This window comes from Alligator mississippiensis, chromosome 3 (assembly GCF_030867095.1).
Source record: "Alligator mississippiensis isolate rAllMis1 chromosome 3, rAllMis1, whole genome shotgun sequence".
Taxonomy (NCBI): Eukaryota; Metazoa; Chordata; order Crocodylia; family Alligatoridae; genus Alligator; species Alligator mississippiensis.
The window spans coordinates 114,073,061-114,088,462 of NC_081826.1; the positions used below are offsets into that span (position 1 = coordinate 114,073,061).

At 38.5% G+C, this 15,402-nt stretch overlaps 1 protein-coding gene across 3 annotated transcripts in view; it reads right to left on the reverse strand.

The window, feature by feature from the left end:
• The window catches only part of CARMIL1 (capping protein regulator and myosin 1 linker 1), a 303,334-nt gene that overhangs the window by 118,545 nt on the left and 169,387 nt on the right, over positions 1-15,402 (reverse strand). For all 3 annotated transcript variants that reach the window (XM_059724311.1, XM_014606732.3, XM_059724312.1), the window contains 6 exons: positions 13,260-13,346; positions 7,603-7,706; positions 5,628-5,705; positions 5,461-5,537; positions 4,549-4,653; positions 264-333 (listed from right to left, as the gene is read on the reverse strand). In XM_059724311.1, coding sequence (XP_059580294.1) covers positions 264-333; positions 4,549-4,653; positions 5,461-5,537; positions 5,628-5,705; positions 7,603-7,706; positions 13,260-13,346 — 521 coding nt within the window. The remainder of the gene's footprint in view (positions 1-263; positions 334-4,548; positions 4,654-5,460; positions 5,538-5,627; positions 5,706-7,602; positions 7,707-13,259; positions 13,347-15,402) is intronic.

The window sequence follows — 15,402 nt, forward strand, 5'->3', positions numbered from 1 at the left end:
CTCCATTTCCTGACTTTACAGGTCCATAATACAGATGCTGCCACACAAGTAAGAGTGCGGCACTCTACATATCCCAGGAAAATATCCTTGCTCATAACTGAGTGGCACAATACACACAAGAGCTTATATTTATCAGGCACCTTCTATTAATCTTTTCTATACCTTCTAACTATGAAAAGGAACATTTTGCCCCATGTGTCTAAGGAAAACAGTAATTCCAAATAATTGAGACTTTTCCATTTGTTCAGGTAAATGGTTCTTACCTCACAGCTACTGAGATCTAAAGATACCTCCTTCAGGTTATGATTGCAAGCCAGGCCTAATAAGAGTGCTCTGAAAAAGATCAATGTAAAAACAATTATACAACACTAAATTTACCACGGCAAAAGGTTTGCTAAGCAACTGCAGGTTACCAGTACTAAAAAAAAATATGAAGAGCCATTTTGGAAACAACATGCACCAGTTAATGTTGTTACTCGGAAATGGCAATGACAGTATAACTCTCTTTGCCACACTGATACCCCAACAGTAAATCCAAAACCTGCAGGGAAGCAATGTATACAACAAATAGTAAAACTAATTGTGCATCAAAGTTTAATTGTATTAAATCACAGACACATTTTCTCCTATGGCTGCCTTAAAAAAAAAAATCAGTTATTACAAAATTATAGAGCAATCATGGCAGTACACTAATGATTTTTCTGCAAAACCTGGAAAACAGGGCTTATAATGAAGACATGGTGCACTGATGTCACACTGCCATGATTAACTTTAAGTGAGATGGAGATTTTTGTTTCTAGGCAGTGTTTAAATATTTTAATGCTAGAAGTCTGTGACTTGAAAATCTGTTATTTTCACTTTCAAAGGCATACTTCTGTATTCAGTTGTGGTTTTGTGATGAAGGACCATTCCACAAGATTAGACAAGCAACTACTAGTCAGCTGTTTATGTCAAATGTGACATTTAGCAAGATTCAGAAGCAAATACTGGTTAGCCTTATTCCCCTTTAAGTATTATTTTGGAAAGATACCAAAACATACATATAATTCTATATTTGTTCATGTTGCGGTATTTTTAAACCTTTCAAAATGGTAACTCCAAAAACATGGATATTCCTTACCTTCAACTTCCATGACACATAGGAAAGGACCCTAAACGGGGAAAGACTGTCCAGGATTTTTTCAAATAAATCCTTAACATAGCTCCACTGACATAAATGGAATTCCATTAGTTATGAATTTGGTTCCATGTAGTTAAATGATAATGTTTGTACTAGAATCTCAACAGTAGTCAGTGCACAAACATGTATGGGTGAGAGTGAGCCATGAACCCTGGAGACCTGTTAATGGGCTTTCATTCAGCAGCAACTGCTGCAAACCAGTTTGTTTTCCAACACAGTGGAATAAGTATTTTGCCTGCCTTTCAACCCACATCAAGATAACAGAATCCAAACTATCAGCACACCAAGATAAAAAAACAATCCATTTTACCAAGCCAGTTACCCAAATAAGGGCATTGTGTGCAGACAGTGTTGAGCCATAATCGAGAGTATGAAAGCATATGGTAGTCCAGATAAATCTTTCATTTAAACCAAATTATATCCACCCCACGGATCAGAGTCATAGATTCAGCCCTTTGAAATTAACAAAGGCAAATGCCATCTATTTATTTATGTATTTTTCTAGGTTGCTGAAATTAAAGTACAACTTGGAAAAATTGCTCCTTTGAAACTGTGCAATCATTATGCATCAAAATAAACTCTTGCATAAAAAATGATAAAAGGACAGAAATACCTGATCGCTAGTGAGAGTGCACTATTTTATAAAACAGCTACTCTACCTCTGATCTCACAGACCTTGTCTTTAAAGGAAATAACACAATACTTTCAGAAAACAGGCCTGGGAACAGACATTCACAACTTTACTGGACGCTGAAAATAATGGACTTCATAGAGAAAATGGTTTTATAGCTCATTGTACCTTGCTGTTCACCTATCCCTTTCCCTCACATGTGGCAACACAACATTTCCCTTTGAAGTGATAAAATTCACTAATATAATTGGGCTAGGTTAAAGTAATTAATTTAATTTGCGCTTATCTTAAACTATGAGTGCTTTTTTCCCAGACCTAAAAGGACACTTGAAGCCTGAAAAATCATCACCTATCATTCCTAACCCTACTGGCTGATATAAAGAAAGGTGTAGTCACACCTCACAAATGTTGTTTCTCTCATAATACTGGATCAGCATGCCTACACTAACGCCAACACTGCTACCATTTTTACGGACACCTTTCAGACTCCATATTCTAGTGGTTACAGTGCAGGACTGGGAATTTGAACTATTGGGTTCTATTTCAAGTTCATCCACTGGCCTGCTGTTAAGCAAGCTTCTTAAACTCTGTGTGACCACTTTTTGGGGGAGTTTTTGAGGGGGGGGTGTGGAGAGTGGTTGGGTTTTTTTCTTTTGTTTTGTTTTTCTTTTTTACAAAAAAGGAACTTCTCCCTTGCTCCCACCGCTGTTGCAAAGGACTACATCTTCAACAATATTTGACATACACAGATGAAATGTGCTACAAAAAGTCACTGGTACCACATAACACATTAAAGTTCTTGAGAGATTTTTCCAAATACATCTGGAAACAGCTTTCCATCCCCTCCCCCCTGATACAATCGTCTTAACTTTTTGATTACTTAAATTAGGATCTTAATTTCAAGGGGTTTTCTTCCGATTAAAGATAAAAGTACTAAAGCAATCCTACCAAGAACATGCTGAGTCCCAAGTGGTATTAGAACTGAACTGAAACAATATCCTCGGGATATTTCTAAATTGCACTGTTCGATACGTGTTAAGTCGATTTGAGGATGAAAATAAGGTGTACTGAGGGCTCCTATACTTTGAAGCATTTTTGAAATTCTTAGCATGGACAAAAGTAAAACCTCAAAGCAGAGCAAAGGCATAACAATGAAACAACCTAATAATGGTAGAGCCTTTAATAAAAGGGATATTGTAATAAATAAATCTAGAAAAACAAAACAAAGGCAGAAAATGTACAATAAAATCCCACATCTTAGTGTGTTAAGGGGTTCCTGAGAAAAACTAAACACGTGGGTCTTAATCCTCAGGTACTTAGGTCCATGCTTAAGTATAAACACATGAACAGTTTCACTCAAGTGTTAAAGTTAAACATAAGCTTTGATCTTTTCTCATGGTGTCTTTCATGAGAGCAATAGGATTTGCCGGTGTTGTTGACTGCCCATTCTGCCCATTACTATGACACATGCAAGTCACTACACTGTCATTACCAAGACAGAGTTAATACCCCTAAGGTTAATCAGGACAAAACAGGACATTTTTCAAAACCTACTTTTTTTTGAAACACCACATGGGAAATGTGGTGCTTTAAAAAAAAAACAACTTCCCAGCATATGCAGGGCTAAAGCACAGGACACAACAAGGGAGATCATTATTATGGAGAGAATGGAAAGAAGGAAAGAGAATGGTTACAATAATAAGGTCACACAGCTTCTCACATTGGTTAAGCATTTCTTGTTTAATCTTATATGATGCTGCTTTCCTCTCTATCAGTCCTGATCAAAAAACCAAAGGGATGGTATTTTTCACTCTAGGGTATTTGTACTCTTTCCCCACTACATTTCCCCTCCACTTTTCTTCCATCCCTTCCTGATTCCACATCAAGTTTTGAGTCTCACTGATTCTACCCCAGGGTTTGAGCTTGAACCCCCATCACCCATCCTTTGATTTAGCTCTTAGCTATTGGTTACTCCCATCCATAGGTAACCACCTAATTCAAGTACTGCCTGCTTCCCACATACCAGCTTCTACAGCAATACATGTCATAACCACACAAGTCTACTCATGAGCTTTGTCTAAACTCAGAGTAAAATATTTGGCATTAGAAGGTGTTAGCTAACATTTCCAACATAACACTTGCTAGAAGAATAGCATAGAACCATAACCATGTATAGTTTAAAATGTGCTAACTTGTCAAGATTAAGTTTACAGAAGAAAGAATGTTTTACATTCAGCCAATTTAGTATGTTTTAAAATGATCCTTTTTGGACTTCAGGCACCCCTCATTAGACTCAAGGCTCCCCTCCATAACTTTTGTGAATCGAGCAGCACCCAATTTCAAAAAACAAATGTATACATTAAAGTGTTTACTTCCTTGCAGAAGTAGGAGTGGAGAAATCAGCTACAGAGGGACAAGCCTAAGCCTATGCTTATCTCGCCACACTTTCAAAGTACACCCTTCAAAGGAACTCTCAGTACCCTGGTTGAGAATCACTGGTCTAAAATGACACATTTACACTAGACATTCACTAGGTGTCCTAACTAGTAAGCTTTAAAAGCCCTTAAAAAAATATCCTACTCTAGAAAGGGCCACAGGCCTAGAAGCATATTCATACATCTTAAGAGTTAGAATGTTATTCACAATCAGCTGACACAATGGTAAATGTGGTTTGCCACAGCCTGGAATAGGCAGCAAATGAATTCTCCCCAGAAGAAAATGGAATAAAAGCATTTACTTTAGAGGCTCAGGTGGAAGTTTGGTTCCCGAAAGGTTGATCTGCCTCAAAGCAAGTGAACTGCTGAAAAACTGTTTGAAAGATGGGGGGACTTCTTTTCCCTTCCTGCAAATTAAAAAGAACAAAAACAGAAACACATTTGACTATCCCTTATTCCAAAAGATTTCATATTTTGTCTTTCAGGATCCATTGTGATGATACTTAAACAGGGTGACCATACATCCTGGTTTGGCTGGGACAGCCCCAGATTCCATAGGCCGGTCTCGGCCGGTTGGTCAAAAGTCTTGGGTCGGAGCCTGGCAGGGAGGCAGAGTGGCTTGGTGTGCCAGGCGGGCATGTGATTTCAGGAACATGCAAGGAGCAGGGGAGAGGGGGCTGTTTTAGGCCTAACACTTGTACTGCTCCCTCTTCCAGAAATATTTCTAATGGTGGAAATTTCCCATCCCTAGAAACACACACTTGTTTTCTTCATAGCAAAATGCTTAAAGGCATGGAACATACTTTAGACATATATAACTAGGAATCTCTGTAAATAGCCAGAAGTGCCCCCTACAGTGGCTTCTTTAATGCTTTTAATTTCTCTGCTTGCCCACCCCGCTCTCCACCTCCAACCTGATAGGCAGAGGTTTTAAATATGCCATGGTTTTTGCTTCCTCAGCCATCAGCAGCAAACAGCCTGGCTGGCAGGACTCCTTTGCCAATTGGTGGGGGAGCAGCTAAATGAAAAACATTAAAGGAACTGCTATGGGGGGCACTTCAGGAGTGATTTATGGAGATTCCTATAATAACATCTCCCACATACAACTTTTTTAAAAGCTAAAAGACTCTTGTAAGAGACATTACTGTGTAGGTAGAAAAAAAATACAGTGCAATAATTTTAGGAGCAGGAAACAATAATATTTTAATGCTTACCTGTGTGAAAAAACTGTCCTGGATAGGCTGAGAACAGCTAGGTGCTGAAGGCATCCACGAAGAAGAGCCCCACACACCTGAGAAATACAGGAATGTAGGTTCACTGCACATAAGTCTGCTTGGACCGTCAGGGGTGTTGTTTCTGAATCACCACCAAAAATTCTTACCATGTCTAGTGCACACTCCGTGTTGGATAAATCCAGATGAACCAGGGCGTTTGGCTGGGCCAAAAAACTGTACAAGTTCTTTAAATATGAAAAAAATATGTTAAGTTTTTTAGAGAGAAAGAGAGAGAGAGAGAGAGAGAGAGAGAGAGAGAGAGATTTTACACAGAACTATAATTTACTCCTAACTTCTCATATACACTTCACACATTTTGAATTGAACCACCTTATTTTCAACAAATGTTTTTTTTCCTGACAGGCATAACCTGCAAGACCTCAAAAGTAAAACACTCATTAAAATGACAGGACAGAAATGCTGCTTGTATCACAACCACCAAATAGTATTCTTGACATGCATGGCTTAATTTATTTTGCTACACATTTTTCAGAAAGTGTTAATTAATTTTAATTCAAAATAGATTGGAAAGGCAGTCATACTGCAAAAAGGCTAATCTGTTTTGAAAGTTTAAGTCAACCCTTTTTACTATGTTAGGCCAGTAACTAATTTGTGTTGTAATCTCATAATTTTTTCTGACTAGCCTTCATTTAAATACACATATTACTAGTATACTAGGGATTTTAAGAGATAATGTCAGATGGGCTTGATAACAAAACATATTAATGAATAAAGGCTATCAAGGATATATTATAAATACACTGGCCTACATAAAGGCTCCTGTTACATTAGGGCAATCACAAAACAATTAAAATTAGAGATAGGAATATTGTGGCTTTTTTCCAGAAGTTTTAAGCATCCACTACTTCAAATAAAGTTAAGACAAGATGACAGGTCTCAGCCCTGCTGAAAAATCAGACCTCAACAACATCAGCTCATCCAGCCCATGTATCTCAATGTTCCCTATAATAATTTCCCATATCTACTCCATTATTTATTTCATTTTTATCTATTTATTTTTTCTGCTTTCTAAATCCCCTAATTTGTCAACATCCTTCCCTTTGTCCAAATTAGGCTCCTGGTCCCTTATGTTCAGGAAGATGCGTTTTATAAATGACTTCATAAATCTCCAGCAGATAACAAGAACTGTGAAAAATAACACAAAGCCACAAGCACAGAAAACCATATGACACTTTAATTTGAATATTCAGATGGTATGTCAGCTGAAGATGGAGTCCTGTAATGAATGCTTTTTATTAATTCTTCATGTCTGAGGTGTGCATGACTCAACACAGAGGTTGTCAGAGACTGGGCTGGAAGAGGTGGTGAATATCTGAATAAATGTAATTGAGAACCTGTTGTCTTTCACTAACACAAAAAGACAGTTACAACCCACCATCATCATTTTACTGACACAAAGGACTTGGCCAATGAACTCTCAGTGAGAATTAATTCCTCAAAGTGCCATGACCTTCCCCTGTTCTGTCCCTAGAAAATATATACATTTATTTCATACAGACACAAAAAATTCAAACAAATGCATTTTTTAGCACTGATCTCTGCTCAAAGGTATGTGCACTAAGTCTGAAATCCAACTACTGGCACCTAACACCATTGGCTCATTTAATCATTTTATTTTTAATAAGTAAAATTTTTCCTGTCTACAAATTAAGTTGGCATTAAGTTTAAAGAAAAAATGTATGGAAGTATTTTGTGTTTTCAATATAAACATTAAAACTATTTCCATGAGACAGAAGATACGTTCAATAGATCTGAAGCTGGTTATTTTAAAGTACTATTCCAGGGACCCTTGTTTATATTACTAGCCCATTAAACATGTTGAGAAAATGAGCAGTTTTCTGATCAATCGGAGGACTTGAGCAATGGGACCAAAATGAAGTGAACTAGTTAAGCTGTGTGGAGAAATATAATACTTAATTTTACCTGCAAGATAGAAGCAAAATTATTGGCATATTTTCAATCAGCTGACTTAAATAAAATAGACCATGCAGAATGATTTCCTCCTACTTTGATATTACATTAAAAATATAGATTTTTCAGAAATTAGAAGAATGTACATACCGAGAGATCATCACCCCGGAGAACGTTCCCTGAGAGGTCAAGGTGGGTGAGAGTATTTGCAATTAGTGGGTTGGCACTCAGTGACTGGGAAAGACTATTCACCCCTGCAAAAAAATGTCAATATTCAACTTAGTTGCACCAAAAAAGTAGTAGTACAGACTCTGCCAATACATCATTTTAGTGTACATACTATCATATATTAATGCCTAATGATTTCCTGTACTCAATACAGCTCCACTGCAGGAGGGCATAGATTGCAATGGATATTATTGTTTATCTCAAATAAGGCCCAATCTTGCACAGTGCCAGGACCCCTCAAGCACTATTAGAAAACTGGGTATATCCTGCTAGTAGGACTAGACCTTTAATCTACAGTTTCAGCTTTTTTAGAAACAATTTTCTGACAATATTTTGTATTGTATGATGCATTTGGCTTACCCATTCTAATGTATTTTGACATAACATTATAAATAAATTGTGTTTTTAAAGGCATCTCTTATTGTAAACAAGAATATTTAAATGCAAGTATCTGCAGAAAGCAAACATAAAACTAATTATAATTCAATTCTACTTCAAAGGCAGTTGACAAGACCTAAAAATTCAAACATTTGAATGATGTATTCCTTCATAATTTCAGAAAAATATTTGGTTCATTAAAATATCAGGAGATGCATAAACACTCAAATCCAGTTTAGAATACATACATAGTCTTTAATTTTAATGTGTATGCATTGAGAACAAACAAGTCACAGCCTTCCTCTTCAAAGGACTTCATCAGCTCTTTCAAATATGGATAGAGGTGGACCATTCCAGTAAATATCAGCTGCATACTGAACATTGTAACATATCATTTACAATAGAATCTATCTGAATGGCAGTGGTTGCTTTTCAATCAGTACCTGAGAGAATTTATTAAACATATGAACATCACTATCTTCTTTAACGGTAGGGCAGATTTTAGTATTAGACGCGTAGGGAAAGCTACAGTGCAAACAAATGCTCTGAACTACTTAGAGACATTTGGCAGCTTTCCAAACATTACCACCATTTAATGAAAGGAGATTGGCAATCGATGAATGGCATGTGTCCATCTTTTCATTTAAAAAATAGTTTGAAATTCTGAAAGAAGCTAGTAAAACATCGTGTGTGTGTGTGTGTGTGTGTGTGTGTGTGTGATACAAATAATATTATGCACACAGACATGCACACACACTTATATATACTATTTATTTTATATATATAATAGGATAGAATATACTAATAAATATACTAATAGATATACTGATTCAGTGCTTTAGAATATACTAATAGATACTAATAGATATACTGATTCAGTGCTTTAGTTTTTCAAGAACCAAAATATAAAAAATAGGATTAACATTAGTAGCATGCTTGTTGGCTTCAGGGTTGCTGTCAGTTGGAAGTCAGTGCCAAGTTTCTGATATCTGCCAAGTTTCTAATGTCACTGTCCATTCTGCAGTTTTTAACTTAAAGTATATGTCACAGCCACAAACTGCAAGACTGAACTTGTACACACAGAAAATGCAAATTTCTTAAACCTTCAACCACCAATCTAGCCAGTATTGCTTCTAGTTGTTTGCCCTTTTCAAAGAGTTTTGTCAACACCATTCATTACAACATATAAGTAGAAATAAGTGGCATACACATGTTGGATACTATCATTATCAGAACAGCAACAATAGCATGAAATTCAATAATTCAACATACAAGCCTGACAAGTAGGATAAAGAGAGTAGCTGATTCAAGTCTGATCCAAACTGCAGTGATATTAATGGGTATTTTTTTCTCTGACTTTAGCAAGCCTTTGGTAGGGCTCAAAAAGTTGAGACTTTCACTGAACCAAGCATGTGGAACCTTCTATTTAAGCCAAAACATCAAATCAATGGTACAGTTTCACTTACTGAATGGTTTTGCTATCAACAGAAATCCTATTTCGGTTCAAAAGTAGTCTAATAATGCTGTTTGATTATATTCAGGAGGCTGGACCACACCAGCAGCTGATCTTCCTTTGGATATTCCTTCAGATACAGCTGAGACATGGTTGTTGGAAGTTTATTGGTCAGTCTCAGAAAAACATCTTAAATAAGATGCATCATCAGAGCAACAGTATAAAGATAGCAAGTGGACACAGAGAGCTTTTGAAATGGGAAAGCACCAAAACTTACACTTATTATCAACTTAGAACAGGGTTGGAAAAATTCACTTATTGCTTTCCTCATTCTCAATACAAAGCATTCCCAGAGGAATGAATGCCATTACATTCTTCAGAACCCATATGGTGGTACAAAATGAAAAGAAAAAGCCTAAATTTGTGGCCTCAACAAAAGGCAGCATCAATTTGTGCTGCTCTTTTAAAGAGGATGTCTGCTTGTTCTAAGGCAGAGAATGCAGGCAGCCTATAGCTGCCCATGCTCTTCAGCTACCTGGGACAGGTCTTTCCAGGGTTTTAGGGGTGCATGCGCAGGGAATTCCTCTACAGGGAAATTCAACAGGCACACAGGATTGGGCCCCTAAAACCTTGGGGGTGCCTACCTGGATTTCCCAATTTTCTGAGCTGCACCTCAATTTTGACTCAGGGTGGGCTTCTGCAAACAGGGGAATCCCAGCTTTCTCCACTTGCAGAGGCACACCCAGCGATTTGCAAACCTGGGCAGGTCCTCCTAGGACTTCTGGGCATCAAAATAGATTTTGCATCCCAACAAGTAGAGAAACCTGGGATTCCTCCATTTGCAGAGGCATCCCTTAAGTCTTGTCCTGCAAGATCAGGCCCCCGCCACCCTCAGAAGTGGCAGAAACCTGACCTTGCAGGACAACCGGCAGCATCTGTTTTGCACAATGAAGCAGGGTGTGTTCCAGCACAGCTGCATTTTCAATGCCTGTTTATAGCAGTGGTCTCCAACCTTTTTAAGTAGGAGATCACCTTTGGCATTTAAAAGCAATCCAAGATGTACCATGGGCCGCCACCCCCCTTGCTTGCCACCCCACCCCCACCCAGCAGGTAAGTCTGTGCTGTGGAAGAGCAGATCAAAGCAGAGGGAGAAAAAATTATTTATGAGTGTGCTTCCCCAGCAGGTAAGTCCCATCCGACTGGGGCCCCACTCAACTTGCCCTCACTCCAGCCTCTACGGCACTGTCAGGGGCCTCGATCTAGCCCCTGACCCTTACCTTCCCCACAGACTGACTTGATGGGCTGGGGCACACGCGTGCATGCACGCAGACACTCAGCTCCCTACCCCAGCCTTGGATCGACTCCGAGAGGCTCTGAGATCTACCACAAGATGCTCCAAGATCTATTGGTGGATCGAGATCCACTGCTTGGTGACCACTGGTTTACAGCAGTGCAGACACAGATTCTCATTAACAGTAAATCATATTATCAGACTGGAATGTAAAAATCAGGATAGAATGTTTTAGTAAGGTTTCTGAAGAGATGCTTTCAGGAAATATATAATGATAAGGTATTATTCTACAAGTCAAGCTGATAGTTACTGCAGGACAATCTGCACTGAGATTCCTACAAAGTCTAAGTTACGCATGTTGGATACACTCTTTTTCCTGGATTTGTTTAAAGACCTTGTTAAAAACACAAACCCCATTTCATTTAGTTCATTTCCACAGTACTATTATCACTGGTAAGCATTGTGTTGTGGGTCTTGACCCTCCTTAAATTTATTCTTGAGATGGAGGAAACTTAGGTAAAGCCTGCTGATCTGCAAATTCAAAGTACTGTATTTACCCAAATCCGAGACATCTCTGAACTCTAATAATGAGATTCTATATGCGGAGAATTATAAATTTGTTATACTGTCCCATGTCTAGATTTAAATTATTGGAGGGCCATTTTTAATTTGCCACCCAACTGCTGTGAGGCAGAAAGAAGTAAGAGGGGTGGAGAGGGAGGAAAAGGAGGCCACCAACCTAACACCTGCACCTGGCTCCCCTACTACTTACTTACCTGTGCCTGGCCCCCCCCTCCCCTGCCTCTTGCCCCTCCTACCTGCTCCCTGGACCAGTGCTGCTGCTGCTGGCTCCCTGACCTGATTCACGGCTATTATCAACTCCATAGCTCCTGACTCTAGGCAGCAGCAGGGGGTACAGCTCCTGCCCTAGCCCATGGCTCCAGTTCCACAGCTGCAAAAGCTGCTGTTTTAGGCCTGTATTCAAATCAAACAAAAGGCTTCTTTTTTCCCCTTGTTGAATGGAGGGCGAGGGGGGCGGACCTCCTCTTGCACTTCAGCAAATATGGTATTTGGAAATCAGTGGAACCAAATGCTAACACTCCAAAGTAAGGGAAGTCCAGGAGGTGACTGAACATAATGGAAGCAGTATGTATTTTTGCCAGGGTAGAGTTTGACCCAATGACTTCAGAAAACATTCTAATTTTTAGCTAATAGGATATTTTACATTATCCCTTGGCTCAAGAATAAATACCAAATGGTCAAAATTCCTTGAGCAAATATTTGTCACCAAGAACAGAGTGCCAGGGAAAATAAGAAATCAAAGTTTTTTTGAGGTCTTTAAAAATATAAAAAATTTTGAACAAGCTTACAAGATGACTGCCTATTAGGATCCTTGATGCATATCACTCTGTATAACTATAAATACCAAATCTATTTCAAGGTTTACCACCAACAGAGAGTCCATTCTTAATGGGGCCAACTTCCCTCAACTCCCATTGGCACATGAACAGCCTACTAAAACAGTATTTTAAAGAACTATGTTCATTATAGCTGTATTTAAAGAACAAAACAAAAAGGCCAGCCTCTCCGTGTCAGTAAAACTTGAGGCTCCCATATCACAGTGCAATAGTTAAATTGAAACTCAGCATTAAGCAGTCATTATCTGGTGTCTTTCATACACTTTAATTCAGTAGTCTCCTCCAGTTCAAAGTGCATAAGTGGTCATCAGGACCCATGAAAAGTCTGTAATAATATCAGTATGGTTGTTCTATTTTTAATTGTATGGTTTCTCTAAGATGTTCCATTACTCTTTCAAGTGACACAAAAGCTAAAGAAAAACCTCAATGTCTTTTTTTTCTATGACTAAAAATTATGTGGTGCACAGGACTTCATGGAGTTAGGTTAAATGCGTACATTTTTCAATTATTGTAAATCAGACATTTGTGAAATAAGCTAAACTCTTCATTTATCCCCACAGAAGCCATTGTTTAAAGTCACCCTCAAATAATTTTATTTTGTAAAATCACATTTCCAAAAGATATTTTGATAGTTTTACAAATGTTATTTTGAAAATGTAAACATAATGTGTAAGCTATTACAAACACCATATGCTCCGGAGACAGCTTCTTGAACCATAAATGCAACACACAATTTATTCCAACATTAATGCAAACCAGCACATTGGTAGTACAGGACTTAACCCAAATAGCGTAAAGTGATTCAGAATCTTTCATCTGACAAATCAATTGGCTTTGGGTCTGGCCCACACTTCAGCAAGCTACTCTGGTTAAGAAATAACAGGTACTACAGAACAGTGCTGCAACAGACAGAGGAATAGCCAAAGGCAGAAGAAAAATATTAAACTTGTAAAATAAAAGCCTTTATTACTAACTAAAATATTTAGTTTTCACTCATCCAATGGAAAAATAGTAGCTCAGCAATAAGTGTAAAACATACCTTTAGGTGACAATGAGGTTTTAGATACATTTAAATGTTTCAGTCCCTTTGGAAGTTTGGCAAATTGAACACTTAGAGAGGATACACCTGTGTGGGGGTAAAAAAAGAAAGTAGAATTCGTATGTTTTCAAAGTGACAGGAATTAGAGACCACACATCCAACCCCACTAAAGCCAGAGAGACCGCAGGGGTGCTTCAGCACTTCACAAGCAGAACTGCACTCTTATTAGGGCCAGGCTAAAAATAAGAGTTTTATTACTGTAGCCCCTTGAAACACTAATAATAAGCCAGGATTCCACTGTACAAACACAGAACAAAAAGGCAATTAAAAACTACCCAGGGCTGATTTACTCTGAAATACTTTAAAAGCGATGTGAGCATGCTTAAGTTTTGGCAGACCAAACAGGAGGTAGTATAGGTGCCATGGTGTCAGCACCTGGAACGTTTGAAAGGTTTAAACCTTGCTGCTTCTACCAAAGATTTTTCAATAAAAAACTAATTCAATACTAAAATTCACATCAGAGGACAAGAAATACTGTATTGGCATTAGGGCTGTATTTGGTCACTGATTCTATTTGGCAGAGATACAGCCCTATTCAGTGGTCAAATCTCCGAAACCAAACTGAATCAGGAGACCTATCTCTGAATCAAATCGGAACCCTCCAAATTGATTTGGAGAGATTCATGTTTTGGACACAGACACAGCTTTAAGTGTTTTTTCCATACATACCTCAAGGTACCAGGCAGCTCGTGAATACTGAGATGCTGGGGCGGACAGAAAGTCCCACAGGAGCACGGAGGGGTGAGGGTGTCTCCAGCGTGCTTGGCAGCAGACCTGGAAATAGACCAGAAGCACTTCCAGTCCACTTCCGAGTCCACTGGGAAGTGGGCGGGGGACCCCTCTCCCTGCCCCCTGGCTTGGCGACTGGTGCCTCCTGGGTCTGGGAGGGGCACCTGGGGTCCCCCATGGCCCAAGGCCAAGCCAGGAAGGCAGGGGAGGTGTCCCCCATGTGCTTGGCGGTGGACCTGGAAGTGGGCTGGAAGTACTTCCAGTCCACTTCTGGATTTGCCATCGAGCATGCAGGGGGGCACCCTGTACTCCTGTAGGACACTCCATGCGCCCCACCATTGCAGCATTCACAAGCCGCGCCTGGTACCTCGAGGTATGTAGAAAAAATATTTAAAGCTGTGTCTATGGCCGAATCAGCATCGAATCTTCAGATTCAGGTTTGGCCAAATCAAATCGGAACAGTGATCCAAATCAACGGCTCAAATCACTGTCCCTGATTCAGGCCAAATCCAAATTGAATACGGCCCATTTCGCACACCCCTAATTAGCATATCATGTACAAACAGTTTATTTTGCATTTGTCACATGGTTTTATCTTACACATAGGAAAAGCTGTATTTCAGATGTGCATGGATTTTTTGTTGCAGGGATAGTTTTTGTTGTTGCTCATACAACCATATGTTTAGTATGTACACTGATTATATGTGTAGTTTTCCCAGACAGTTGAAAATTACCTGCCATATTGTATTAATATAGTCAAGCTGTTGACATGAAGATCTATTTCTATTATTTACTGTAAAAAGTCATGGTAGCTGGAAATATAGTCATGATGGCTGGAAGTATTTACTACCCTTACTGAATTTGTTTTGAGGAACAAATTCAGGATATAAGAATATTCAAGTTACTGTTCTTCACCTTTGTAGCAATTTGTTGTTAGCTTGATGTGAAAAACATTTGAGAATTTTTTTTTTTTTAATAAATAAGCTTTTTCTGGAGAAATTTTAAAGAAGTATTCACTGACAGTGTTTTAAACATTAACTACTTAAAATGTTTTGTATTGTGTGTTTACAAATATACATATATTTCCCTTAGTTTGCTTGAAAAAGGGAATTCCAAGAAACACAGTATAATAGATTCCATAAAAACACTAATCTTATTAATAAAAATTAGCCACAACCAAAGACAGAAAGTATTCAACTTGACATAAAAGTTTTTGTGAATTGTTGTACACATTTGCAGAAATTGCAGTACCAATAGGACTGGGCCTTTAGACAGAGTTACTTTAAAAGCAACACTGGTGGGACTTTCTATCCTAAGTACAGATTTAAAATCTATGCATCTTCAATGAAGAAAG